At 31.6% G+C, this 27,061-nt stretch overlaps 4 protein-coding genes across 7 annotated transcripts; 3 read left to right on the top strand and 1 right to left on the bottom strand.

The window, feature by feature from the left end:
- Nucleotides 1–7,712: 7,712 nt before the first annotated feature.
- On the bottom strand, nt 7,713–11,010 carry LOC11418124 (protein FATTY ACID EXPORT 1, chloroplastic). Its single transcript, XM_003625049.4, has 6 exons — nt 10,749–11,010; nt 9,527–9,767; nt 8,539–8,706; nt 8,368–8,414; nt 8,246–8,286; nt 7,713–8,120 (listed from the first exon to the last, which is right to left on the bottom strand). The coding sequence occupies exons 1-6, from the start codon at nt 10,854–10,856 to the stop codon at nt 8,030–8,032; spliced, it is 696 nt and encodes a 231-aa protein (XP_003625097.1). The 5' UTR covers nt 10,857–11,010; the 3' UTR covers nt 7,713–8,029.
- Nucleotides 11,011–11,617: 607 nt separating this feature from the next.
- Nucleotides 11,618–16,574, top strand: LOC11415363 (DNA repair protein recA homolog 2, mitochondrial). 2 transcript variants are annotated; one of them, XM_003625048.4, is made up of 8 exons: nt 11,618–11,896; nt 12,788–12,848; nt 13,026–13,243; nt 13,538–13,625; nt 14,577–14,749; nt 15,243–15,389; nt 15,499–15,633; nt 15,839–16,574. In XM_003625048.4, the coding sequence occupies exons 1-8, from the start codon at nt 11,822–11,824 to the stop codon at nt 16,115–16,117; spliced, it is 1,176 nt and encodes a 391-aa protein (XP_003625096.2). In that variant the 5' UTR covers nt 11,618–11,821; the 3' UTR covers nt 16,118–16,574. The 2 variants fall into 2 exon arrangements, with proteins under 2 accessions (XP_003625096.2, XP_024625255.1); XM_024769487.2 differs by having other exon boundaries at nt 13,020–13,243.
- A 357-nt stretch (nt 16,575–16,931) lies between these two features.
- On the top strand, nt 16,932–17,262 carry LOC11422208 (glucan endo-1,3-beta-glucosidase, basic isoform). The gene is made up of 2 exons (XM_024771044.1): nt 16,932–17,089; nt 17,184–17,262. The coding sequence occupies exons 1-2, from the start codon at nt 16,932–16,934 to the stop codon at nt 17,260–17,262; spliced, it is 237 nt and encodes a 78-aa protein (XP_024626812.1).
- Nucleotides 17,263–18,481: 1,219 nt separating this feature from the next.
- On the top strand, nt 18,482–23,555 carry LOC11415354 (uncharacterized). Of its 3 annotated transcripts, none has more exons than XR_003006543.2 (5): nt 18,482–18,796; nt 19,608–20,498; nt 21,263–21,434; nt 22,477–22,613; nt 22,818–23,555. XR_003006543.2 is itself a non-coding variant. In XM_024769428.2 (2 exons), the coding sequence occupies exons 1-2, from the start codon at nt 18,700–18,702 to the stop codon at nt 20,441–20,443; spliced, it is 933 nt and encodes a 310-aa protein (XP_024625196.1). In that variant the 5' UTR covers nt 18,482–18,699; the 3' UTR covers nt 20,444–20,744. The 3 variants fall into 3 exon arrangements, 1 of the variants encoding a protein (XP_024625196.1); XR_003006542.2 differs by having other exon boundaries at nt 19,608–20,542; XM_024769428.2 differs by lacking the exons at nt 21,263–21,434; nt 22,477–22,613; nt 22,818–23,555 and having other exon boundaries at nt 19,608–20,744.
- The last annotated feature ends 3,506 nt before the right edge of the window (nt 23,556–27,061 follow it).

Genomic DNA, 27,061 nt, shown 5'->3' with positions numbered 1-27,061 from the left:
CACTTTTTAATTTTAATTAAAGAAATAAAATTTAGTAAACACAAATAAATTAATGAAAGAAATGGATTTCACGAACACGACCACGGGAGCCTGAAATTTGGACGCGAACGGTGGTGGGGAAACCCTTGCAAATTGGTCGATCTACAGGATCCTCCGAAGAACAGCAAAGCCTTCCCTGTAACATTTATTGATTTCGGATACTGTTGAAAAAAAAATTAAAAACAAATGGACACTGTTTCACACCCGGTGGAAGACAGGTTTCAGTAAACCATCCTAACCACTACATAATATATTTATATATCTGATGGACAAAATTAAATTTTCACCGTGAGAGACCTATTTTCTATGCTCACGCTAGCCCGGGCCCTCTATATACATTATCTCTCGAGATGGATATGATTAAACATTTGATAATGTCCCCTCTCAAGAGTTTTAATGATGCTGCATTTTTATGATGAAATTCACTTAATACCTTATGTTACGTTAGAAGAGATAATTTGCTCAATAATCAAGTGATTGAACTCAAGTGGTTAATGAGTTCCACCAAATAATGAATTGTTAAGAAGAATTCAAGTTCGATTTTTTAGTAGAACAATTCTTAATCAAACTTTATTTACCTCTCAATTGAAGATTATTAGTATCTTATTATTCCCTTTAAAATCAAAGAGTTAACAAAAAAAAAAGTTAGAAGAGATTATCCCTATGATCACATTGGGATGTTCTTGGGTATTTTAGAAAATTTATTGCACATACCAATATGGAAAATCAACATTAACAAATGTATAGATGCGCATATGCCCATCTCCCTTAATTATTATTGTTTTTTTTTTTTTTTTTTTTTTTTTTAACAATCTAGCGTAAAATTCACCCTTTAACGTGATAAATGAGAACCCCATTCTTCATGTTATAACGCATTATCTATATCAATTAAGTTAGACTCACGAACATATATTCAAACTTATATCATCAAGATTGAAGAATGAATTTTCAGCCAACCGATTTGAGGGTAACCGAAGTACACATGTTAGTGTCTATTAGATTATGCTTTAAATTTATTGGCGGATATGTCTTTGCAGGTATATTTAATTTGTGATGAGGATGGGCTGAAATAGAATATATCTCGTGTGTTTGTATATAACTTTTAAGTCCTTGTACAAACTTTAGTCATCTAAAGCACTAACCAGTTTATTTGATTTGCATAGGCTAGATGCATGATGTAACTGATCGACGTGGCTATCTATAGTGCCTATACACCGAGTTATCAATATCAAACAGATATTCTTTGTATCACTATATATAGAAAAAGATGTTTTTGGGTCAACAAATTAATGGCTAAGATAATCCAAATTAATTATAAAGTGGCCTTATTTATGAACATGCCTTCTCTCTACATATGTGACTTAGAAAGTTAGAATTAAAAGTGTCCCCTACAAAGCAAATTGATCATGTAATAGAGAAGTGCCCTAGTGGAGATAAGATAACCCTAAAATTGTATTAGCATTTTGATTTGATGATTATAAATATGCAAGGAGAAAATTAATGTCACGAAGAAAATACACGACTATAATATATAGTCGTTTTTCTAAATTAGAGAAAGAGGAAGGTGAGCACATGCATGTATGGTGTATACACTATCTAGTTCACGTGCAATGTTATCCTCTATAGGAACCTTAACGTACAACCTCTCTATATGGCGAAAACCATCCAAGGGGGAGAGAGAGAGAGAGAGAGAGAGAGAGGGGATGAGGTGGGGGGAACAAAAATTTCAAGTACAAAATTATGCAATTCTATGTATTGAAGTTGTTAGTTCTTTTGGCCGCAAAAATTGACCGCAAAATGGTATCTACGTACTAGCGTGGAGATGGCAAGTTAGTGTTGTTTGTCCTTTTTTTCAATATAAATAATATCTATGAATTGTCTTTTGAAACTAGTTAATTAATTTATTAAAAAGAACAAATTTAATTTAGTTTAATATTGTAGAAAAAAAAATAAAAAAATTGAAATAAAGTTTAGAATTAGAAGAAAGAAAGACTACGCTTAGATAAAATAGGTGTAAATTTTGAACAATTTTTATATTTTAAAAAATATTGAATCAATTTCTCCTTTTTTTTTTTTTTTTTTTTAATATAAGTAACTAAACAATCATGCATATGGTTTGTTATTACTCATGGAGTAATGTCGGATACATGACAACAGTCACGGGAGAAAATTTTAATATGAGAAATTTATATAATTATATATAAACGATTATTTAAATTTTACTGGAGACGAATGCACCACTCAATTGGACATGCATTTATCTCTAATGAGAAAAGCTTGCCATTTGGCAATCTTCATATGTACCCTACCACGTTAGTACACTATGACACATCACCAAACTCACTCTTCACGCTTAAGTGTCACACCTCGCGTGCTTAAGTGTGGGCTCTAAAACACAACTTTGTTTTTCTTATCCAATAAACTTTTAAAAAAAAGTTATATGACATCAAAATTATTATTCAAAACAATTTAGATGATAATGTTTTTTTTTTTTATTTTTAAATTTAAATGTTCAGTCTCCCTATGATTTTTTTTCTACTTTATTATATATTTTTACTCCCCATTTACTTAGATATTAAAATATTCATCTTTGTGGGACTATTTATTTCCTAGGTTATCATATTTTTGCATGTTCTCTGAACATTATAGATAAGAAACATAAACCTGCTTAAAAAAATTAAATAAAACAAGTTAAGTTAATATTTTTTATGAAAAAAAATTCCCTAATCATTTCTTTAATATATAAAAAGATATATTCTTATAAAATAAAGTATATAAAAAGATATGATATTAAAATATTTTAGTGTACTTTTCAATATTAACTGATATTATCTTGATATTTAAAAAAGAACAATTGGAGAAGAGATTTTTTTTTTTTATTAAAATGACATTAATGATCATTTTAAAAGTGTCTCCTGAAAAATTTAAAGTCACGACCTTGAGGTTACAGTTAAAAGCTCTTACCACTAGTATGTGTTTTCAAGTAAAATATTTACCTTTGTGTGAAATTATTTTACTACCATTATTTTTATTTGTAATCAATACTCTCAATAGGAGTAGTATTTATTATTGTGAAAAAAATAGGATGTGTTTATACCTAAATCTTGTATTTTGAAAAATACGCCTTCTTTCTTTTGCAGGATTTTGATGACCATATATACTCTTAATATACTTTAACAAATATATTGTTACTTTTTTTTTTGTCAATAGCCTAATGGCTAGAGCTCACACAATTTAATTGTGGAGAAGTGGAGTGTCTGGGATTCGAACCCCGACCCCTGCATATAAAATGCGATATCCCTACCAACTGAGCTAAGCTCACGGGGATAAATATATTGTTACTTTATATAACATAAATTCATCTTTTTCTACTAATCAATAGATAGTTTCTTTTATTTGTCCTTATAAGTTTAACTCAGTTATGGACAATGCATATTTAATTCATGTTTTATTAAAAAATTTCTAATTTTTTGGGAGAATTTCTTATAATATCATAAATTTTTCTGTATAATGTTATTCAAAAATATGAATTCTACATATGAGTTTACTTTAAAAGAAAAAACAAAACTGAAGATGAAAAACTTTTGGAGACTAAATGTTGAAGAATTTTTTATAAGGACTAAAACGAAAAGCTGACATATTTATAGGGACAAAAAACATGTTTAACATTAATTCAAATAAGGAAGATGTTAATGAGTCCCCTTAAGATACCTTTTTAAAAACTTTAGATAGTAAGTTTTTATGAAAAATTATGTATCGAAAATTAAAACAGTAGACTTTTACAACGAATTTCTTAATTTAAAATCCTGTCCTTAGAACACTTGTTAACAAGACCTTTCAAATATAATATTGATAAGAGAGATTTTCGTGAACAAGATATCCAACACATCCATTACCCATAAACAATATTGCACGAAGGACCTTTAAACCGTAATATATCTACACCGTTTATATATACGGTGCCACACAACAAAAATGTCCATATAACATTTTTCATAAATATATAAACAGGTCAATTTGTATAAAAAAAAATAAAATAATTCAATTAGCGGTTCGAACATCAATCCCTGCATAAAAAAATATATTTATACGGGGATAGGATCGAACCTCAAACATCCCATTTATTCAATTTCTCTAGCCGCTAAACTACTTGACAAAAAAAAGACAACAACTCATCGAATATAATATTTAATTAATCAGTCTTTGACGCAGTCGAAAACATAAACTAGCAAACACTAAATCTAGATTGAAAGAACCAACTTTGCAAGCGACAAACTTGTAAAAATAAGGTTCTTGAATCTACCATAAATTGAGAAAACTCTCTAAAATATTATTGAATGAATAAAAGTCGTCTCTTAAGCTACAACCGTTAAACTTAAAATAAGAAAATAACAAATTCTAATATGTCAAAAATAACAAACAAAAACATAAAATTACTAAAATTGAGCTAAAAAAAATACTATGAAAATTACTAAGAAAACCCTCCTACACCATTCTCTAAATTGGTCTCTCTCAAATATTAATGTGTTAATGGTTATACTATTAGTTTTGTTTTTATATGATTTTAATCCATGACATTTAACTCTTCTAATCTCCTATCTTAAATAGGTTATTTTATCGCCACATAATAAAAAACAATATAGTGAGAACTGTTTGTCCGACATGAAGTGACCGTTTAAAGTGCATGTCCATGTAGCTAGAAAGAAAAGAACCCCCACCTGAAAAACCCTATAACAATACTAGTCACTGAAAACATGGCTTTCAAATTCAATTCAATTCAATTCAACGATGGAACAGAGAGATACAAAATGTCATGAAACCTAACAACATGAAGATTTGACGAATGAACCACTTGCTGATCAAAACCTCTATCTAGTACTAGTACGTGTCTAATAGTTAACCTAGCAAGATGTGGTCTAAGTCTTCATTTGGAAACACATAGACATAGTTCACTACCTGGAGATGATGATTGTTCACGCTTATTATGGAATCCCTATCATCAACTTTTTCCTTTCCAATTGAAGAATGGGTTGGTTATTAGGCATATATAGGCAACACAGTTATGCAGACTTTTGACAATTGATATGAGATATATATTCCATATAATTTAGTTGTGTCACCTCAGTGCAGCACGACCATTATTCATCACTTTCTAAACAAAAGAAAGATAGATATATCTCTATAACTCAAGATATGGAGTATAACTAATCACATGTTAGTTCTACTTAGAAATCTCTAATGAGAGTATTATAGACGAGTGGTAATATTTGTCCTATATATATATATATTATTTGTGATAACTTTCTTTTTCTTTATTTTTTATTGGTTATCAAAATACATTTAAAATAAGTGTTAAATCTAACTAAAGGAAAGAAAAGAAAATTATTATTAAAATAACAATAGTAGAAAATATTGAACTCCGGACATCTCACTTCTCCACGTTTAAAATATGTAAGCTCTAACCACAAAACTACTTGGACAAAAAAAAAATATCATTCATGGATAACTTTTATGTTGTCAAAATAATTTTTCTAATTTATTAATCATCAATTAAAATTTGTTAACTATATATATTTAAGTTGTGTAATTTGATGTCAATTTTTATCAAAATAACACAAAGTTGACTCAACTTTTTCCATTTTCATATTCAAACCAATTAGATTATTCATTCATCCATCAACATCCACATCCACAATTTGCATCAAAGAAAAAGAAATCCACAACCACAATTGACAACATCCATCAAAACACTCACATTGATGTGCCCTGGTTTATGATTATATATGTACGATGTACACATTGACATCATTATTATACATATTACCATCAATTCAAACTCTCCTCCAATTAAATCCCAAAAATCTGAAATGCACCGAAACTATTGCCCGTTTGTTTTGAAAAAAAATGTTTGTACTTTTAATTAAAAGCTTTGCATTTTAATTGCATAAACGTTTAATAATTTCATTTTCTATTTTCAAATTTTTTTGTACAGGTATTTGAAAACAGAAAATATAGGTTATTTTGCAATTAAAAAAATTGAAGTTATATATTTTGGCAAACTATTCGATAATAGATATTTTTTGTATGCAGCCAGTAGGTTATATATATGTTTTTTGTTATATATAAGAGGGAAGTCCCAAACAAAAAACTAAGCAAAAACTCTAATGGATACAGGCACCCTACAATTTCATAAATCAGCCCATTCAAAATGATATGCATCAAATGTTGAACATCGATCCCACTTTCCAAGTTAGGAAATCAGTTACACATTCGTAAATTTGAAATAGAATGTAGGAGATCATCTCCAATAATTGTTCATGAACTAGCCATCGACCAGGACCGGCCCTAAGATTTTTAATGCCCTAGGCGAAATAATAAATTGTGTGCTTTAATTATTCCAATATTATTCTTCTTGCATTTTTTGTTGCAAAATATTCATTTATAATCAAAGTTATCTAAAAATATATTTATCAATAGAATTGATCAAAGCGAATTAAAAAGAAATATATCTATATAGTACTAATTATTAAGTAAAAATAATAATTTTGATGCCCCTAAAAAAATGGTGCCCTGAACCGCCGCCCCTCAAACCCGCCCTCAGGATCATCCCTGCCATCGACCACCCTTCATAATGTATTCCCGTGTACAATTAAGTACTGTGTTTGATTCTTCGGATATATGAATTAATTTTGAATGAATTGATTTTGTAAAATTGATTTTGAAAAAAAATTAGTTGAATGTAAAATAGTTTATTGAATATATTTATATAAAAATGGATTTAACAATAAATTTATCTTCAGGTAGAAGTCAAAAGCTACAAATTCTAGTTTCAAAAGTATAATAAATTCTACAAGCATAATCAGTTCTTCTTTAAATCATCCAAATATGATGAAATTAATTCTATAACCTCTAGAATTAATTTTTACCCCTCTAAAATTGAAAACAAACATACACTGATCCTTGCAAAACTAGCCATCGACTTACAATAATATTTTTCAAAATAATTGAAGTGGTCGATTTCATTTGACCAAATGGTGCTCTACCTAGTACCTACTTACAAACTTTTCTCAGACAACGTAAAACAAAGCGTGCTATATGTGCGAAAAGTTTATTATTAAAATCAGAATCATATGAATAATTCATAATTATAAAAACAGACATGAAACATTAACCAAGCAATTGAACGGCTCCATCACCAAAAGAATGATCATTTGTGAGAGTCCGAGTAAAATTTCTGCATGAGCAATTTTTCGGGCAGGATTAACAGACTCATGTTCTTTAAAAACCGAAGAGTTAACCAAAAAGGGACATGAAACATTAAGGTACATGTTTATAATTAGCATCCTATTTGTTAACTGGATTTTGTTTTCATATTTGGCTGAGTCATTTTTTTTTTCAGAAAATTCACCATGTTTATATTTTATATTTTAATCTAAACCCAGCAGGATGAGCTAAAATATAAGACTAGTCATAGGGCAATGTGAAAAAGATAAACAGGAGAGCTTCACATTTCCATAGTTTTACCCCAAGCAATATCGCCGTAGCAAAATATTGTTATTTTCTCCAGTGGTATGAATCATGCAAAAGTCCTGACCTTGTACCCAGAATATGATCAATATATAACATCTCCTTGACCAAAAACTACAATGGTCAATGGGACATCAAGACCAAAATTCATCACCAAATCATCATAGTAATGTATATTTGTATATGGAAGTTTACAAGGCACCAAAATTCATAGCCAAATCAAAATGCATGTGCCATGTAGTTAGTATCGAAACTATGTATGTAGCTGTAGCAAGCAAATAAGCTTTTCCACCAAATTTCACATATGATTCACTATATACTGTATATGCCTAGGAATCATAATGCAATAAATACATCAGAAGTAACTTGGCTAAATTACCTTACAACTTTATTTTAATTCACAGAAAAATAAGAAACTATATCTCCCGCGCTCTATAGGCTAACATAACCTTTAATTATCTCATCACTCAATGCTGGCAGTTGGCTTCAATTTCTTGGGTGGGGGGTTTCCTCCAGAGAGGAGCACGTATACATAAAAGACGAGCATTGCAGAGCTGCAAACAACGCATATATGGAGTCAGATCAAAATCAGAATAGTCTCAAAGGCAACAGGCCGAATAAAAGAAAAATTAGCAGTTTCAAACACAAATTATAAACAGTTTGCCACAGATTGAGATACCTTATAATAGCACTGATGCCGGTTGGAAATATTTTCTTTGCCTACATGCAGAAAAGTAAATGAGTATAACAATGAAGTATGAAATGATAAAAAGACAGTCTTTGGCAAAAAAGATGCAGTACCAGTGAGTAGCTCTGAAAGTTTTTCCAGAAAAGGATCCCTGCCAATGCTGCAAAATTACAGAACAAAAGATTAAAGAACAACTATCCAAATAAATCATGCTGCAGCCTTTCATGTTTCTTTACTTTTAACTCCAAGATCAATGGAGTCTTAATGCTGATTAAATCTTATACCTGCTTGTCCTAGAATAAATGGTAAACTTGACTTTCCTTGCCTCCAGACCTTCAAGCTAAAGGTGCTGAGGAATAGTAAAGCACCCCCAAAGAGCACACCACTGGCCAGTGTTGCAGGATTCCGTGAAAAAAGGAATCCAATAATGCCTCCGGTTGTAACATATCCACCTACAACAAAAGACAAAGATAAATATTTAAAGAGATGGTAAATTGAACAATAGGACATAATTGAAATAAGGTATGGTCATTTCCTATGGATTGTTGTTACAATCAAAAGGTCACCCACAAGTTCTATATCCTGTTCAACATAATGTTCTTAAACTACATGTGATAGCCATAATGTATAAAACATTTACCTTCAAAAAGGCATTCTTGAGGCAAATCAATTCACTGTATTATTTTCAAGATCTTTCACTTAACTTACAACAACACACTTTGAACAGAAAGAATAATTGGTTTCTTTTTCCCTTTCACTTATTTTCAACTTACCTAGATCTAACTTCTTTTAAAAGTAAATAAAAATCTACATTAGATGTGTCAACCAGAATATCGTATTGAAAGTACACCCCCCTCCCAAGTCCTCTCCTGGGTGAAAGGAAAGAAACAATATAACAAGCAATAGCACGGAGAAGTTTATAGAAAATAAAAAATGCCACGAATACATAACAGATTAAACTTATCAATAACGACCAAGAGTTTTTTTTTACCCTTCTGGATGATAAGTAGAACGACTTAGCTTAAAGTAGTCCTTTGCTACACAAGATTTATGATAAGATATTTTTATGAAAAGATATTAAGCATCATTTAATCCATGTAACTAACCCAACCATGTGGGAAACTCTGGTTGTTATTGTTGACAAATACAGAGACTAAGAATGCAACTAAGTCAAATTTTTACACACGAACACCAAAGTGAAATATATTAAAGAGTTAACAGTAAAGTCGTCTAACATACTAGTACAAATTCTATCTAACTGGGAACACTTACCAAACGGAATGCCGAAACAAAAATCATGAATTTTTGCAGTTCTATTCTGCTGATCAACGCCTTCCTGCACTGCCTCTCCTAACACTATTTTTTCCGTGCCATTTTCTTCTACTGTTGAATATGACTCCTGTTTTTCTTCTACCTTCAATTTTGATTCATCGGGTGCATAACTTAGTGTATTTTTGGTGTCAGAATTAGCAGTTTCTGCACCATGGCTCTCCAAACTCATAGCAACTGACAACTATATGAGATATGCTTCTTGTTTAGTATCAATATCAAAATAATTACAATAACAATCTTTCATTTAAAAGAATATATAATATACACCGTTCTGCAAGCCAGTTCATAATTTCTAGCTCTATTGCCCATCTTTTTATAACAACTTACTTAAGCGCTTATAGCATAAGTACTTGGGGCCTGTTTGGATTGAGCTTATGAAAAAGAGCTTATGTAAATAATTAAGCTTTTATGTTAATTCATAAAATCTTACTGGCGAAAATTGTATATTCTTAAGTTGTTTTTTCATAAACTACGTTAACAAGCTTATAAATAATACATTAATGCTTATTTATTTGCATAAGATGCTTTGTATAAGCTCTAAAATAAGCCAATCCAAACGGACCCTTGGTCATAAAGTGTTTATGTATAAGCTATTTCTATAACAAAAGATAAAATATAGTCAAACTAATTTTGTAAGCTATCCTGGAAAACTTATGAAAATGTAGTAAGTTGTTTCTATAAACTCTCCCAAACACTCTCAAACGTACTGATGTCAGTAGATAAACTGAAATTAGTCAATCCAAACAGACCCTATGCCTTTTAATCTCAGAGGAGTGGCATATGCAATCAAGTAATTGTGCATTTCATGTTCATACAATCATTAATGGCAACTTTGTCGTACAAACTTCCATCACTCTGTTCATAATTCTCACTAAATTAACATACAGATACTGAGCTACAAGCATATATTTTCATCAAAGCTGTGGTTTATGGTGTATATAAGCGAAATTTAAATCACAGAGCTACTAAATAAAATAGATTTGAAAGGAAAACATAATCATTCAAAATTCCTACTTAGAGATAAAAACAATTTATGATTCAAAATAATTGAGGCAATAATTAAGATTTTAAACTTGAAAGTTAGTTGAATTTAGGAAGCATTGCATTAGATCTATGATATTTGAAGGGTTTAATTTAACGTAGTTGATGAATAAAATTGGACCTTGGAGGGGCGAAAAGTGAGGCATGGAAGCGAACGGCTCTTGAGGTGTAGACTGCGATGAACCGTGGCGGAGAAGCAGAAGAGATGAGCCTGAGATGTCGCTGCCATGCCGGAGAGAGTAATGCTTGATTTGGATTTGCAGTAGAGAATTCAATTCAGATTTTGGGTTTGGGAATGAGAATGAGAAAAACGTTGCTGCAGTTGTACCGAATGTGGACTCGTCAAAGTTGCGACCATTCAGCAACCGGTCTGGTCCAAATATTTATTTAATTCAACAAAATAATTAGATTTTAGAAGCAACCATTTTTCTTTAAAAACAATAAATGATTTTCTGACAAAATAATAATAATAATTTTTTGACAAAATAATAATGATAGTATTACTATTAGGATTTGCATTTCATATGTGCATGTAGAAACTCATATTAGGATTTGACGTGATTACAATTATGATATCAATGAATGAATATTCGATCTTGATCAGATGACTTAGAAAAAGTTGATTTAACTTTTATTCAATAATTTAGTTTCACTTGATTAGTAATAATATACGATAGATAGTTCATACAAATAACAAAAAAAGTATAAAAGTAATTGCCTTTTCGAATACCCATGAGAAAAGACAAAATAAGTTTATCAACATTTCACATAAAATTTTGAAAAAACGATAAATAAATGTATTGATGAATGATTTTGATAAGTTTCTCAGAGAATTTACAAGTCTAAAGAGATTGAAGATGAATTTTTAACGAATATATATGATAAGTCTTCTCAATATCAATCTTAAATATTCGGATTCATAATAGCTCAATTGAATCTAATATTTTTTTTATTGGCATCAAATATATTTTTTCTATTATATTATTTTTTCATAGATCCAAAAAAAACAAAGCAAAAAGAAGTTGTGATATTTCCCTCCACCTAAAACCCTTCCTTGGTTTGGTTTCTGCCATGGTCGTCTCTTTTTCATTCTTGAGCTTTGAATTGAACTCTCTCAGAAAATGGGTATGAAGTTAAGAAATCGATGAGTAAGACTAGAGCACAAGGTTTGGCGTCTCTTTCCCTTTTCCTAAAATGCAATTTTCGACTCGTCTCCATCTCCTTGCAAGGCCTCTACTCTCTTCCTCTTTCCTCTATCCTTCGCGCAAGGTTCCTCGCTTTTCACTCTCGTATTTTGAAGCTTACCATGATATTTTTTTTTTTTTAATTTTTTATATTTATAATTTAAACAATTAGAACATGAACTTGAACTGTGATTATGCTTCTTCTAATCGAACAAATTTGTGGATTTGATTTCATAGTTGATTATCGAAATATTATCATTCAATCAGTGTGTGATGTATGTGAGTTTTGGTTCTTTATGGGGTTTACATTTTTTCTCAAAAAGTAATGGCCCTTGATGTATGTAGTTATAGATTGAACAAATACATCAAGCTAGACACTTCACCTGGGTTCGAACCGGCACCTCGCAGATATCTGTGTGTGTGTGTGAGTTTCAGGTGGCGATTGCCACTTCGTCTACAGACAAGAAAGAAAAGAAAAAGAATAGTGGTCAATTGTCTATTCGCTTCTATCTCACCCCAAATCATTTGCTTAGCCAATGAAACTCCTGAGTCTTGACAAATACAAGTATTAAAATAACAACCAAATGTGCTAAAAAGTTACATATTTTGTACATTTCCATAATTTAGGCTCTCTCTAAAAACCACCATTGAAGGACAGGACGCACTTAGCAAATGAAAAGAGTTGGATTTTATTATAGAAAGAGATAGTATCAGGTAATCTAACAGCAAATGAGGAACTAATTTTCGATAAGAACCACATGTAACACTGATAAGGGGAATTACTGGCACCTAAGTTTTGCAATTTGTTGTTATTATATGCATTTGGTAGCTGTTCCACAATAATCATTTACTTGTAGTTCATTTTCTTTTGTATTTTTGTTTCTGTCTTTCTTTTGTGCTCAAGTTTCCGTATCTCTTAATTTAAATGATGATTTTTTATTTACTTTTATCTTAAATTATGACTATTTTTGCACAGAATGGATTTAGAGAAATAATGACCAGGATTGGCGTAAACACCTGCTCGCTTTCTACTACAGGTATTAATTCCTATATCTCCTTATGTACCCGCGTGTGTCTATTTCACACGAACTCTCAGTGGCTTTCTTCCGAGGGAATCATTCTTATTCTTTTTCTCTAGCTCTGTGTTTGTATGTCTCTCTACCTTGTAGTCTGGCAAATTAGGTGTTAATGTTTGAAACATTTTCTAGTTTCAGCTGAAGCTTCAGATTTAGAATGTGATGAGATCCATGATGATGTCAAAGCAGCAGAGAAAAATAATGCACTTTGTTTGGCTGTCTCACAGCTTGCTAGCGAGTTTAGCAAGGAGTCAATGTTATCTTTGCAGAAGTTTTTTCGTGTACGCTATGCCAATGTGGTATCTACGGGCTCCCTAAAGCTTGATATAGCTCTTGGAATTGGAGGATTACCAAAGGTGATAACTAGACTAGTATTGTTAATTGTTATCCTTTAGATCGTTGTTTGGTATATCGGGATATGTACCACATGCTTACAGTATGCTGGTCGGTCGCCCTAGTGACAGTGTTGCACTTTTTTTTGCTAAGGTGTTGGTGTGTTTGTGTTTCTGTCTGTCTCCACACTTTATACTCCGAATACAGGATAATTGACAAAATATATAAATAAGCTACTACACTGACACAAATAATACAACCTTTACTTTACATATCCACAGGTTTCCTTAATATGGCATCACATTTGAATGTTTTAGGGTAGGATTGTTGAAATTTATGGGCGAGAAGCAGCTGGTAAGACAACACTTGCCCTTCAAATTATTAAAGAAGCTCAAAAGCTTGGAGGTACATATTATTATTTTGATATTTTAGTATTTAAAACTCATAGATAAAGAATTTCATGATTTGTACTTCAAATATGAAAATGACTATTAAATTATTAATAGGATTTCTGAAACATGATAAGTGATCTGAGTTAAGGATCAATCTTAGCCAAGCAATAGTAATGAACTGTCGAAGCTTGTTATGGGAAACTATTATTTTCTTTCCACTCTACAGATACATGAAGACACTTATATAAAATGAATATCAAGATTTACTGCTATTCTGTGCTATCTTAAGTTTCAACACGAGTCAATTCCACAGCCAGTGTGCTGCCCATTTTACACACGCGCGCACACAATAACTTAATGCTTGGTTGAGCATTTAATTCCTCAAGCATGTAGTAAGAATTCTTATTGCATGATTATGTTTAATTTCTTTTAAGTGCAAAATGTACAAGTTAAGGGTTTATGCTACATCACGATATAGAAATTCCGAGTTCTTAATGTCATTTTTGTAAACCAACATATCAGTAATTATTTTGACTGTAGTCGGCATCATTTCAATTCATGGTTGCTCAAAAGTGAAGCATAGAGAAAGAACTAGGCAACAAGAAGCTAAGAAACTTGTTTGAATGTCAAGCTAATCAAATAATTTGGTGGTAGAATCTCCAAGAAATACTTGATAAGTATGGAAAATGAATAGAGGCAGTTGTAAGCTTATCCATTATTTGGAAGTAGATTAGTTTCTTGAAAAATATATCAGCTTGTATTATTTATTGAAACATTACTAGTGAGTGAAGGTGTCCAGACTGCATTAAGCAGCTTCTCTCTAATAGTGATTTCTTTTGAATTTTAATATAGGCACAATAATTGAATAAAATTTGTGCAAACTACTTGTCAGTTTCCGCATGCAAGATTCATAGTAAACTACTTGTCTCCTGTCAATTTTATAAACTCTTCATTCTATTGGCAGGATATTGTGCATATCTTGATGTAGAAAGTGCATTAGACCTTTCACTTGTGGAGTCAATGGGTGTAAATACCAAAAACCTTCTCATCTCAAATCCTGATTGTGCTGAAAATTTGTTGAGCATGGTTGATACACTAACAAAAAGTGGAGCTGTAGACGTGATTGTGGTTGATAGTGTAAGTTACTGTGGTTTTACATTCTCATTAGTTTAGCAAAACCAACATTTTTATAAAATTCCTTTGCATTGTCATGAGATCCAAAAGCAGTATTTGACTTACAAGATTAGTGGCTATATTAGTCGTGTTCCCAGCTCTATTGCTGCCGTAACAGACTGTCATCCATCTATATAGATTAGCTCTCTTTATCTCTTACCATATTTTAAATTCTTTTTTGATCATTTCTTAAAATTGTAGGGTTTTGGTAGGGAAGGAAGAAGAAAAAGAGAGAATAAGCTATTGAATAGTCTGAAATAGCTATTGATTTGATCCGATAAAATACTGAGCTCTACTTGTTCCAATAATATATTCTTATTCTTAATTGTAAATAAAAAAGGAAGTTATTACTATACAATGATGATGTGACGGCATATTTCCAAGATATTTTAACAGTTAGTACATTTCGTCTTTAGTTTTGCTCTCACGTTAATATAAGATGATTTTGTAATTCCAGGTTGCTGCTCTTGTCCCGAAATGCGAACTTGATCAATTAGGAGTTGCTACAAGTCAAGATTTACATTCGCGAATAATGACTCAAGCACTACGGAAAATTCATTATTCATTATCTCGCTCCCAAACTCTCTTAATTTTTGTCAATCAGGTCAAAATCGCATTACTTGAAACTGTGCATCTTATCATTTGAATGTCAATTGGTACAATATACGAACAAACCGTTAGATATAACATTCAATAGTGTCTCTCGTATACAGGTTAGATTTAGTCCAAAAGCATTTGGGGGACGCGGACCTATGGAAGAAGTCACTTGTGGTGGAAACGCTTTGAGATTCTATGCAGCTGTTCGTTTGCGACTTTCAAGAATGGGATTGATAAAAACTGAAGATAAGGTGTGGTCTTTAATATATTTGAAATACCATTAGGATTCAGAACTATAACTAAATTATTTCTTTAGGAAGATTGTCTCAATTCTGCCATTTTCTTTTGTATCTTATTACTTCTTAGTAACATAAAGTTACCCAATTTCTCCCTTTCTTTCTCAAACACCTATCTTGTATTAATCATTTTATCCTCTCCTGACATCTGGTGCTTCAGGTTGAGGGTATCACTGTCTGTGCGCAAGTGGTAAAAAATAAACTAGCACCGGCAGCAATGAAAAAGGCTGAACTGGGTATCAAGTTTGGAAGAGGCTTTTGCCAAGAATCAGAGGTCTTTGCTTTGGCTTGTGAACATGGACTCATTATGAAAGATGAGGGAAACTACTTCATAGAAGGGGAGCCTTTTACTAGTAGAGAAGCTGCTGAACAATTTTTGGCTAAAAATAAAAGGATTTGTGACAAGTTAGTTATGGACATGAAAAGACTTTATCTTTAAAAAATTGGTTAAACCTCCAAATTTTCCATGGATGGTCTTAGCCAAACAGAACTGCAGACATTAGGTGATTAAAAAACTTTGCAATCATATTAAGGCATAAGTATTGCTTTCAATTGGCATCAACCACTTTGTAGACGAGCAAACTGCATTTTAAGTTACTGGAATTCTCGGGTGCTATGACGTGACCATGTGAAAAACACTTTGGAGCTAGGTGTTGAGTACTGCAAAATCACAGTAGAAAAAGTGAAATTTGATTGCTCTTTGTAAACCATTTGAAACCTGCTTATGTATTAGGAAATATTTATTGTATTCATTAGTCAAACCATTTGAAACCTGCGATGTAAATGATGAGTTGCCTTGTTTTCTGTTACCCCCTCCCTAATTCCAAGTTAGATTCTTAGATTTTATGTATTCATTGGATGAATCTGTGTATGTGTATCCCTTTTCCTGGTTCCTATGCTTCTGTCTTCCTATGCTTGTGAAATGTTTTCAGGCGACAAAGCTATGAGAAACAGATTTTTCAACACTAAAATCCAAAATTTCAGATGTATTATAAACAAATATCAAAGTATGCTTCCAAATATATATTTCTAAGTAAATGATATTAATACCAGATAAATGTACCAAAAAAAAAAATTAATACCAGATAAATTATACTCGCTTTTTTTTTGAAAGAAAATTATACTTGCTTTATTTCTCATGTTTTGCATAGGTTAAATATTTTTTTGTTTATTGAAATTTTATTTAATGATGAAATTGAAATTTGTGTCTTGGCTATATATTTAATTTTTTATTGATTAAAAAAAAAAAATCTATGTATGATTCTCATTTTAACATTGACAACACAAGGGACATTCGTCTTGATTATGCTCTTTTCACACCTCCTACCGTGTTGGTGATTGATGGTTATGATAACCTTTTTTATGCTGTTGTGGATGCTGTTTATTCAGCATTGGAAAAAGTAGGTGGAAGGTCATTTAACTTAGTTGTATAAGAGAAGAGAGTGGTTGGCCTTCATCTGACGGGACAGTAACTTCACCTGATAATGCAATGCTAGAACTTACAGTTACAGCACACTTGGTTCAATTCAACATGTGAAGAGAAGGACACCAAAAAGGCTTGGAAAATTTGTGAAATTTCTTTAAAGAATCTACATTATTTACAAATTATGATTTGCTGTGTTTATTTTTTAAGCAACAATGATGTTATTATTTTCAACAACACATCATATATTATCACATTAGATAAGTACGTCTTTTATAAAGATAGTATACTGACATTCAGTTATCATTAACTTTTTATTGCATTAATACATGTAAGAATAATGTTTTTTTTATAAAATTTAATTAAAATTATATGTATAAATTTAAATTAATTATTTTGTTTATATTTTATAATATTGCAACAAATAAGTTCATCTTAAATACGTAGTTAGTTTTAAAATTTTCTAGGTTATGGCGTAAACTTCAAAATAACTTACTTTAGAAGTAACTTTATATAGTTTCTCTACTTAATAATTCATTATAAATATTAGATTCCACTTATCCAATCGTTAATTAAAAGTTCTTATTGAATTGATCAACTATACAAATTTGTTTTTTTAAAATTTCAACACTATTTGTCAATTCATCCCATAATTTGAATTGATCATATAATAAGTTTTTTAAAAATACAAATAAATGTTGAGCATTCTATTTCTTAACTAAAGTTTTCGATTTTTTATTAAAAAAAAATACAAAATTGATCTACTTAATAATTTTTTTTAATTCAATGATTGAATAGATAAAATATAATGTTCTTAATGAATTATTAAGCGAAGTAATTTTAAAGGGAGTTACTCTTGAAATAAGTTGATTCTAATTCATATATTATGTAATATTATATAAGACATTAGATAAAGAAAGAAAATAGAGTAAGATAGCATATTAGTCCCTAATACATCGAGGGTCATATGAGATCAATATTACACGTTGTTACATCATAGTTCCTTTGAGGAAAAGCTAATAAAATGTTTTTATTTTATTTTTAAAATTAAAGATATTTTTGACGTATAAATATAGAGATTAATCCTTAAAAATTATTTAAAGAATTGATCTATTCCATCGATTAGAAATCGAACCTTAAACCAAACAATCAAATATCTAGTATCTACCACTATACATTACAATTTCATAGATAATATATTTTTTGAGGGAATTTTATAGATAATATATTGGTAATTCATAAAATTGAGATACTCTACTATTTTAAGCCATGGTTACCAATTGAGGTACAAATATTCCTAATTACTGAAAAAAGTAAACGTGAATGAAGTAAAAGACAAAAGAAAAAGGTGAAAAAACACGTGTTATAAATACAAACATATCTTGTGTGGAAGAAAAAAAGAACCTCGGAACACTTCTCTCTGTGTTCCAAATCATCTTCATGTTTTTCTCTAGTTCCATAATGTTCTTCTAAAATCTGTGTCTGTGTTATCCCTTTTCACAAAGTTTATCAATTTTTGCTTAATTGTGTGTTCTTCTCTGTTTTAAATTAAACCTTTTCAATTATCTCTTCTGGGTTTTTATCTTTTGATTCTGGAGATGGATAATTGGAGAAGAAACCAAAGGATCAGTAACCATCATCAAGTGGGTCTGTGGAGATCCTCCTCTTCATCCTATAACGGAAAACCACCTTTAGGTTCGTTCGTTCTTCAGTTTTTGCATGGATTGATCTTTGATGTGAAACTGTTTTTATTTTCTCTTTTTTCTTTTAATTTTTTTGATGCATAGTAGAAAAAGTGGGTGAATGTTAGAAATTAGAATTGATAAATATATCATGATATTGTGAATAGTTGCTGTCACATGCAGGTTGATGCAGCACAATTGTGTTGTGGAGACATCAAAACCAAACCTTGATTGTGACCACTTTACTTTTGAATTGGTTCAATTGGGGTTTTTTGGTTTTAACAATTGGGGTTTTTCAATTAAAGTTGATAGATAACTATGTTTCTGTTTGTGTTGGATATTCTGCTGATTATGTTCTGTAATAATTTTTGTCTGTGTTGTGCTTTGAATTCATGCGGTCTACGGTTTGCTATTTCGAATTGAATATCTAGAAATCATCTCTTGGTGAAACGTTGTTAAGAAAACCCTATGCCATTAAATTGCTTATTCTTGTATGCAGCTAAATTGTGTATCTTTTTGTACATGAATCTGTTTTGATTATGGTTATATTTGATCTGAAAATGTCTTGATTTTGGCCATGTTCAAGGAGATGTTTATTGGTTAGACTTAAAATCGCCTGATGATGATGTTTGTCGCCTAAATTTCCTGCTTACTTCAACTACATTCTTCTTTATACTAACTGGTATATCGTGTTTTAAACTGAAGCTGCCTAGATTTGACTATTCAATGAATAAATAATTTATTTTTCACAAGTTTTTGCATGATTTTTAAACTGAAGCTGCCTTAAATTATCAATTGATTCTATTTATTCTTTTGGTTCACAGATAATAGGTTTCCAACAGTGCCTTTGTGGGAAAAGCAGTTTTGTGCTTCGGTGGGCTCAGTTCCATGGCGAAAGCTAATAGAAGACAAGAGGTACATGTATATGCATCCCAAAGTGGTAAACTGGGACGACTCTGCTGTCAAAGAGGCATTCGACAATGCAAAAAACAGGTATTGGGCTGAGATCAACGGCATTCCCTGGGACATACCATTGCCCAATCCTAACATTTACATAGATGATGTAGATTCAAATGCAAGTGTCGATTCTGAACTTCATCGGGATGTGGAAATAGAAGCAGAGGCCCGCCACAACATAAAAGAAAAAGGAGAGGCGGCTGTGATTCTAGGCAGTTCTCTCCTCTTGAATCAGTCCTCTTCCGGTCTTGGATTGGGACCTACTGGATGGGGGGACGAAGAAGACGAAAAGTTAACAAAGCCTTCTGAACCAAATTATGCTGCTCTGGGATGCGAATCAAACCAACATGAAAATAATGAAACAAACTTATGTGAACAGTATCATGCGCCCGTTGAACATGCTGCAAAAGAACATGGATGGCAAAATGGTCAGAATGATTCTCAGGGATGGAATCAGAGGGAGCGATATGGTGGTGACTTTCATAACAAGTATCAAGGAAGAAATAGTGGAAATTGGGGAACATGGGATGGATATAACAGAAAGAAAGAAAACAACATGTCTTGGTCTAAGAACCCTGGATATCATCATGGCACTAATGAGTATCAGATGAATAGAGGAAGAAGAAGAAATGGAGGAAGAGGAGGAGGTGGGGGAAGGAGGGGAAATTTTGCTTATAAGGTTGCTACTCCTAGTGCATGGTAAACGAAGATCGAATGTTCTGGAGTGCAAGCAAGGACGCCTATGAAGCTGCTAGAGGGTCAGTTTTGTGAAAGTTGGCAGGATATAAGTTATGTTTTCTAGGTATTATATATGTGATGTTATATAAGAATAATGGGTTTTTCAATATTGCTGCATTCACCTGATGGCTATATGGTCTTTTGGTGTTTGTAGTTTAAGAAATACCTGTGTGGTGACTGATGATCCAATGCATTAGTACTGATATTATTGAAATATGAATATGAAACTACAATTAAATGATGTTATATTGTTTGATTCTTGTCTTCTTGATTATCTTTGTTCCTTTGTGCATACATTCATACCTGGAAAAAAATAATAATCTATATAGTAACTCCTAATGAGTTCTTATTGATATATTTGTAAACCAACATATTAGTTATTATTTTAATTGAAGTTGTCATCATTTCATGGTTAATTGTTTACTCAAAAGTGAAGCTTTGTGAAAGAACTAGGCATTAAGAGGCTAAGAATCTTGTTTGAATTTGAAGAAATACTTGCGAAGTATGGAAAATGAGACGGAGGCAGTTGTAAGCTTTTCCTCATTTGGAACTAGAGTGTGAACATTTCCAAACTGCATTTAGCTGCTTGTGTCTAATAGTGATTTCTTTTGATTTTTAATATAGGTTCAAGAATTGAATAAAATTTGTGCAAAAAACTTTTCAGTTGACACAGGCATGATACTCAGTACTTTAAAGTCTTAACCTTTGCTCCATTTCTGTTGGAGAATGTGTTTTGTGCGTTGTCTCCTGTCAAACTAATAAATTATGTTCATTTTGTTGGCAGGGTACTGTGCATATCCTGATGAAGAGAGTGCATTAGACTTTTCACTTGTGGAGTCAATGGATGTAAATTCCAAAAACCCGCTCATCTCAACTCATGATTATGCTAAATATTTGGTGATCATGGTTGATACATTAACAAAAGTGGAGCTGTAGACGTGGTTGCGGTTGATAGTGTAAGTTACTGTGCCTAGTTGTTTACATCCTCAATGGTTAGCAAAAAAACCAACATTGTTAAATTTCTGTGCATTGTCATAAGTTTCAAAAGTAGGGTTTCTCTGACTTTCAAGATGAGAGCCTATAATGGTCATGTGCCTAGCCCAATTCTAGCAGCAACAAACTTTCATCCAGTTATTTAGATTAGATTTCTTTATCCTCTTTTGCTATTCTTTTAATTTTTTTTTATCCTTGATTAAAATATAAGGGGTTTGGTATGGAAGAAGGAAAAGAATGAATAACCTGAAATTGTTATTGATTTGATAGGATACAGTGTACAAATCACTGACATCTACTTGTACCAATATTTGATATTGTAATTAAATAAGGAAATGTATCATGAAATATTGAAATCACTCCTAATATATCATCTTAAATATTCTTAGATATTTTAATATGATGATTTGATGACGTATTTCAAAGGTATGTAACAGTTAATACATTTCATTTTAGTTTCGCTCTCATGTGAATATAACATGATTTTTTATTAGTGCTAAGTGGTAACTTGAACTATAAGAAAGAGAGAAAAGAGAGGAATTCTGAGGTCAAAGGTAAAAGAAGAACCTAAAATTTTAAAAAATGATAGAGGTTATCATACAATGACACATACTTAAAGTATTTTTAGTTAAAACAAAAAACTAAGACGCTAACTTGCTACACAAGTTAAGTAACCAACAAGTTAGTTACTTATCTAACCAAACCAACTACTAACCGAACTCTAACTAACATGGTTGAATTATACTTCAACAATTTTATCATTCTAGGATGCTGCTCTTGTTCTTAATTGTGAACTTGATCAATCAGGAGTTGCTACGAATCAAGGTTTACATTCACGAATGATGACACAATCACTGTGGAAAATTATTATCGCACTCCCAAACTCTTAGTTTTTGTTATCAGGTCAAAGGCACATTACTTGAAATTGTGCATCGTATCATTTGAATGTCAATCTGTACTAATGAACCATTATATTTATCATTAAATACTGTCTCATGTACACAGGTTAGATTTAGTCCAAAAGCATTTGAGGGACATGGACTTATGGAAGAAGTCACACGTGGTGGAAACGGTTTGAGATTCTACCCAGCTGTTCGTTTGCGACTTTCAAGAATGTTGATCAAAACTGAAGATAAGGCGAGGTATATATTTGAAATACCATCAGGTTTCAGGGCTATAACTAAATCATATATTGAGGAAGACTTTCTCAATCTTGCTACTTTACTTTTGCATCTTATTGCTTCTTAGTAAACATATAGAAAGTTACCCGATTTCTCCCTTTCTTTCCCAAAGACCTATCTTGTTTTAATTCTTTTCTTCTCTCTTGACATATCTGGTGCTTTCAGGTTGAGGGTATTATGGTCTGTGTGCAAGTGGTAAAAAATATACTAGCACTGGCAGCAATGGAAAAGTTCAACTGGGTATCAAGTTTGGAAGGTGATTTCGGGTAGAACCAGAGGTCGTTGATTTGGCTTGTGAACATGGACTCATTATTGAAGACGAGGGAACTACTTTATTGAAGGGGAAGCTTTTAGTACTAGAGAAGCAGCTGAACTATATTTGGCTAAAAATAAAGGGATTTGTGACTAGTTATGGACATGAGAAGAAGTTATCTTTAATAATTGGGTAAGCCTCAAAATCTTCCCGTAAACATGTACATGGTATTCTCAAGGCATCATTGCATCAGTAATACCTTCAACAGGGATCAACCACTCTGTAGATGAGCAAACTGCATTTAAATTACTGGAATTGTCGTGTGCTATAACATGACTGTGTGAAAACCTTTCGATCTAGGTGCAGACTGCAGAGTACTGCATAAGAAAAGTGAATTTTTTTTGCTCTTTGATAACCATTTGAAACCTGCTTATCAATTTGTAGGAAATGTGTTTTTGTGTTCATTAGTCAAAGAAAGGTTCCAATTACAGGACTGCAATGTAAATGATGAGCTGCCTTATTTTCTCTTAGTATATATTCCCTTAGTCAAACAAAAATCAAGGTATGCTTCAAAGTATATGTTTCTAAGTTATTCAATTTTTCATGACAAAGACTAAGTAAATCATATGATAGTACCAAATCAATTATTATACTCGGTTTATTTCCCACGTCTTGCACAGGTTAAGAAATTTTGTTTATTGAAATTTTATTTAGTGATGAATGTGAAATTTGTGTTTAAGGCTTTAGGCTATTTATATAATAAAAAAATTATATAAGTCCGGATTTCGTTTTCCGGATTGCATTGTTAGAATTTTGCAGATGTTTATGGATTTGAAAATCCAGAAGAATGTTTTACCAGAATTTTTGCAATTTTAAGCTTTACAATTCGTAAAATAAAATGCGAATAAAATAAAAAACAGAAATAAAAAGACACTAACATAAAAACAACTCATTTTATTAATATATGAACAATACATTACAAAAATTTTCAAGCTTTTTAAGCTTATTACATAAGATCCTAAATCTATTTCTAATCTTCTACGAGCCTTATTCTAATCTCCTAAGAGCCTAACCACTAGTATGTGATGGGACAAACCAGTAGTTTGCCTATTGGAGGAAAACCAGAGGAGGAGGGAAGAGGAGGGCGGGAAGAAGAAAACAATGCCCCTGAGGGAGGTGGGGGGTGCTCAAACTTACGCCCAGATAGGCCAAGCTAAGAATCACACTGACCCTCAGGTGAACCGTACTTCGTTGCAACGCGGTTCCATCCTCATTGACTGTTCATACAAACCTTGAAAATTTTCAACGAGACCCTTATCTATGAAAGGCCAACGATGGAAAACCATGGTTGTAGAAGGAAGAAGAGGAGGAGAGGGTGGGAGAGGATGGTGTGAGAAATGGTGGGGTTTGGAAGGCTATTTATAGGGAGGGGTGGATCAAAAACAGTTGGGAGGCCATAAGTGCAGTCAAAAAATGCGTTTTATCACATTTTTTTGACTTGACCACCGACAAAAACGTGTGGTGCAGACCACTGGCCATGACTGATGCATTCCGGAATATAAAATCCGGAATGCACATATGTTTTCCGGATTAATGCGATAATGGTGGTGAACGAGGGAAAAGTTGGCACTTCTTGTAAGGCTAAGGACATTTCGGAATGTAAAATCCGGAAAGATTTAGAGCCATTAATATGGATTTGGACGGTTACAACCACTAACACGTTTTCATTGACTGTATTAATGACCTATGACTTGTTTTAGGCTATAAATAGGCTTCCATCTTCAACAAATACCTTCATTCTTCACATCAGCTCTTTTCTTACATTTTCTTCAAATATTTTTTAGTTTTTTTAGGGGTGTCGATGGTGTCATGGTCATTGTTGACCGTTCATAGGAACCCTGCGATTGCAATGCATTGCAGCTTGTGTGGGGTTCATATAACGGTCAACAGAGACCCTTGACATCAAAGAAAGACAGAGAAAATTACATAACATCTAGTCCGGATTTTTGTTTCCAGAAATCACTAACAATCTGGTTCGGATTATGTAATCCGAACCAGGGTTATTTTAGTAAATTTTGCAGGTCGTGCGAGAAGGCAGTAGGGTGGGAAAAGTAACTGTCTTCACAATATCGGAATGGGAGCCAGCAAATACCCTTATTCAAGCCCTTATTGGAACACTTTATAGAATGACATATAAAGTGGAACGGGTGGAGTATCTGTTATTTTTTCCATAACAAACAATTGCTAGTTACTCTCTCTTCAATAAATTTCTTTTTTTTTTAAACACATTCTATCTATCTTTTATAACAAAAAACTGTCAATAGTTCAAATGTTGTTTTGTTTTTTGAGGGAAGTCTAAATGTTGTTTGTAGAGTTAAACAAAATTCATTCTAACTTCACTGTCAATGGTCTAAATGTTGTTTGTAGAGCAAAACAAAATTCATTATAATTTCAAGGGTTGTTTTCTTTTTTCTATAAAAAAATTTCTTTTGTTTTTCCACTCAAAATTTTAGGCTTAACAACAGTTTTGGCCCCATAAATACTAGGAAGTTACGATTTTGACCCCTTAACAAAATAAAATACAATCTAGCCCCCTAAGTACTACCCCTTTTGTAGGTTCCCTCGAGGCCAATTTTACCCATTCAACGCTGACGTGTGTAATTTTTTTTTTTAATTCAAAAAATTAATTAATTAATTTTATTTTTTAAATTAAAGCATTACACACGTGACATTTTAATTTATTTTTAAATTTAAAATTACACACGTGACGTCCATGTCAGCGTTGGATTTTTCAAAATTGGTTTTGGGGGCCAAAATTGCAAAAGGGACAGTACTTAAGGGGCTGAATTGTATTTTATTTTGTTAGGGGCCTAAAATCGCAACTTCCTAAAATTTAGGGGGCCAAAACTGCTATTAAGCCAAAATTTTAACAATATTACTCATCTTATTTATACAATTCAACTTTTTTTTTTTTTTTACAAATAATTTCAATTCTTCATGAAATCATTACTCCCTCCGTTCTTTTTTAAGTGTCTTTTTAGGGTGAATTTTTAGCTCCTATTTAACTGTCTTTTTGGTATTTTAAGGGTGTGATTTGTCAATTATACCCTTTGTCAATTACTCTTATCTTTTTCAATAAAACTAATTAATGTTGTCTATTTGGAAAACTAATGTTTTTTTTTTCTTAAAACAAAGTTTGTTTCTTGTTATCTTCAAATTTAAACAAAATTTTGTAACAAACAATGGTTCTAAGAAAAGTTAAAATTCTATAAATAAGATGAGTAGAAATTGTTAAAATATTCAAGTGTAAAGTAAAAGAACATGTTTGAGAGAAGAAAAATAAAAGACTCCATGAATGTTCAAAAGAAAGAAAAAGTGAAAGACTCGTTGGAATAGTTGAAGAGGGAGCAATAGTTGAAACTCATTTGACAAGATACACGAACAAGAACAAGAATAAGATCACAATGAAGAAGAAGTTTCATCAATATCATTTTTATATTGACTTAAAATAATTAAAAAGATGTGCATAATATCTAGAAAATTGACAATTGTTTGTTATGAGAGAGAGCGCGCACAAAAAAAAAAAAGGATTTTTTTGGAGAAAAAGATAATAAGTTACAATTGTTTGTTACGAGAGAAAGATAACATATTAAATTTATTAGAAAGATAAAGTGTGAAATAAAAAATAGGAATTTATTGGTGGAGTAAATGAGGGTATAATAGGAAAAAAATATGCAAAAATACACATCGCTATTTTTGTGTTAATTTTCTAAAAAAAACACATAAGAAGGAACGGAGGGAGTATTATATAAGTAGCAAAATTTTGTCTTAAGAAAGTTTAAATTTGTAGATAACACAAAGAAACCTTAATTTAAAAAAAGAAACTTGAATTTTTCAAACAGATAACATTATTTAGTTTTGTTGAAAAATATAGTCAGCAGTAGTAATTGAAAGAGGATATAATTGACAAATTGTACCCTAACCTTAATAAAAAAGACAAAATTTGACCTCATATGACACTTATAAAGAAACGGAGGGAGACACTCATGTAACACAATATCTATAATTTGTTGAAAGGATCTACGCTATTTACAATATGATTTGTTGTGTCTGTCTGTCCAATGTTTGAACCGCACTAATGTGTGTAAATTATGAA

This window comes from Medicago truncatula, chromosome 7, assembly GCF_003473485.1.
Source record: "Medicago truncatula cultivar Jemalong A17 chromosome 7, MtrunA17r5.0-ANR, whole genome shotgun sequence".
NCBI lineage: Eukaryota > Viridiplantae > Streptophyta > Magnoliopsida > Fabales > Fabaceae > Medicago > Medicago truncatula.
The sequence above is the reverse complement of the archived record's forward strand: the minus strand, read 5'-3'. Positions and strand labels throughout refer to the sequence as shown.

Bases quoted from the DNA above. Each gene is read 5' to 3' on its own strand.
- LOC11418124 (XM_003625049.4), bottom strand. From the start codon at position 10,856: ATGGCAGCGACATCTCAGGCTCATCTCTTCTGCTTCTCCGCCACGGTT. The intron at 8,415-8,538 runs GTATAAGATTTA...GTAATTTTGCAG, and splicing joins ATTTATTCTAGGACAAGCAG to CATTGGCAGGGATCCTTTTC. The intron at 8,121-8,245 runs GTATCTCAATCT...CGTTGTTTGCAG, and splicing joins GGCATCAGTGCTATTATAAG to CTCTGCAATGCTCGTCTTTT.
- LOC11415363 (XM_024769487.2), top strand. From the start codon at position 11,822: ATGCAATTTTCGACTCGTCTCCATCTCCTTGCAAGGCCTCTACTCTCT. The intron at 13,626-14,576 runs GTACATATTATT...TTCTATTGGCAG, and splicing joins AGAAGCTCAAAAGCTTGGAG to GATATTGTGCATATCTTGAT. The intron at 15,634-15,838 runs GTGTGGTCTTTA...CTGGTGCTTCAG, and splicing joins TGATAAAAACTGAAGATAAG to GTTGAGGGTATCACTGTCTG.
- LOC11422208 (XM_024771044.1), top strand. From the start codon at position 16,932: ATGTATGATTCTCATTTTAACATTGACAACACAAGGGACATTCGTCTT. The intron at 17,090-17,183 runs GTCATTTAACTT...TAGAACTTACAG, and splicing joins TTGGAAAAAGTAGGTGGAAG to TTACAGCACACTTGGTTCAA.
- LOC11415354 (XM_024769428.2), top strand. From the start codon at position 18,700: ATGGATAATTGGAGAAGAAACCAAAGGATCAGTAACCATCATCAAGTG. The intron at 18,797-19,607 runs GTTCGTTCGTTC...TTTGGTTCACAG, and splicing joins TAACGGAAAACCACCTTTAG to ATAATAGGTTTCCAACAGTG.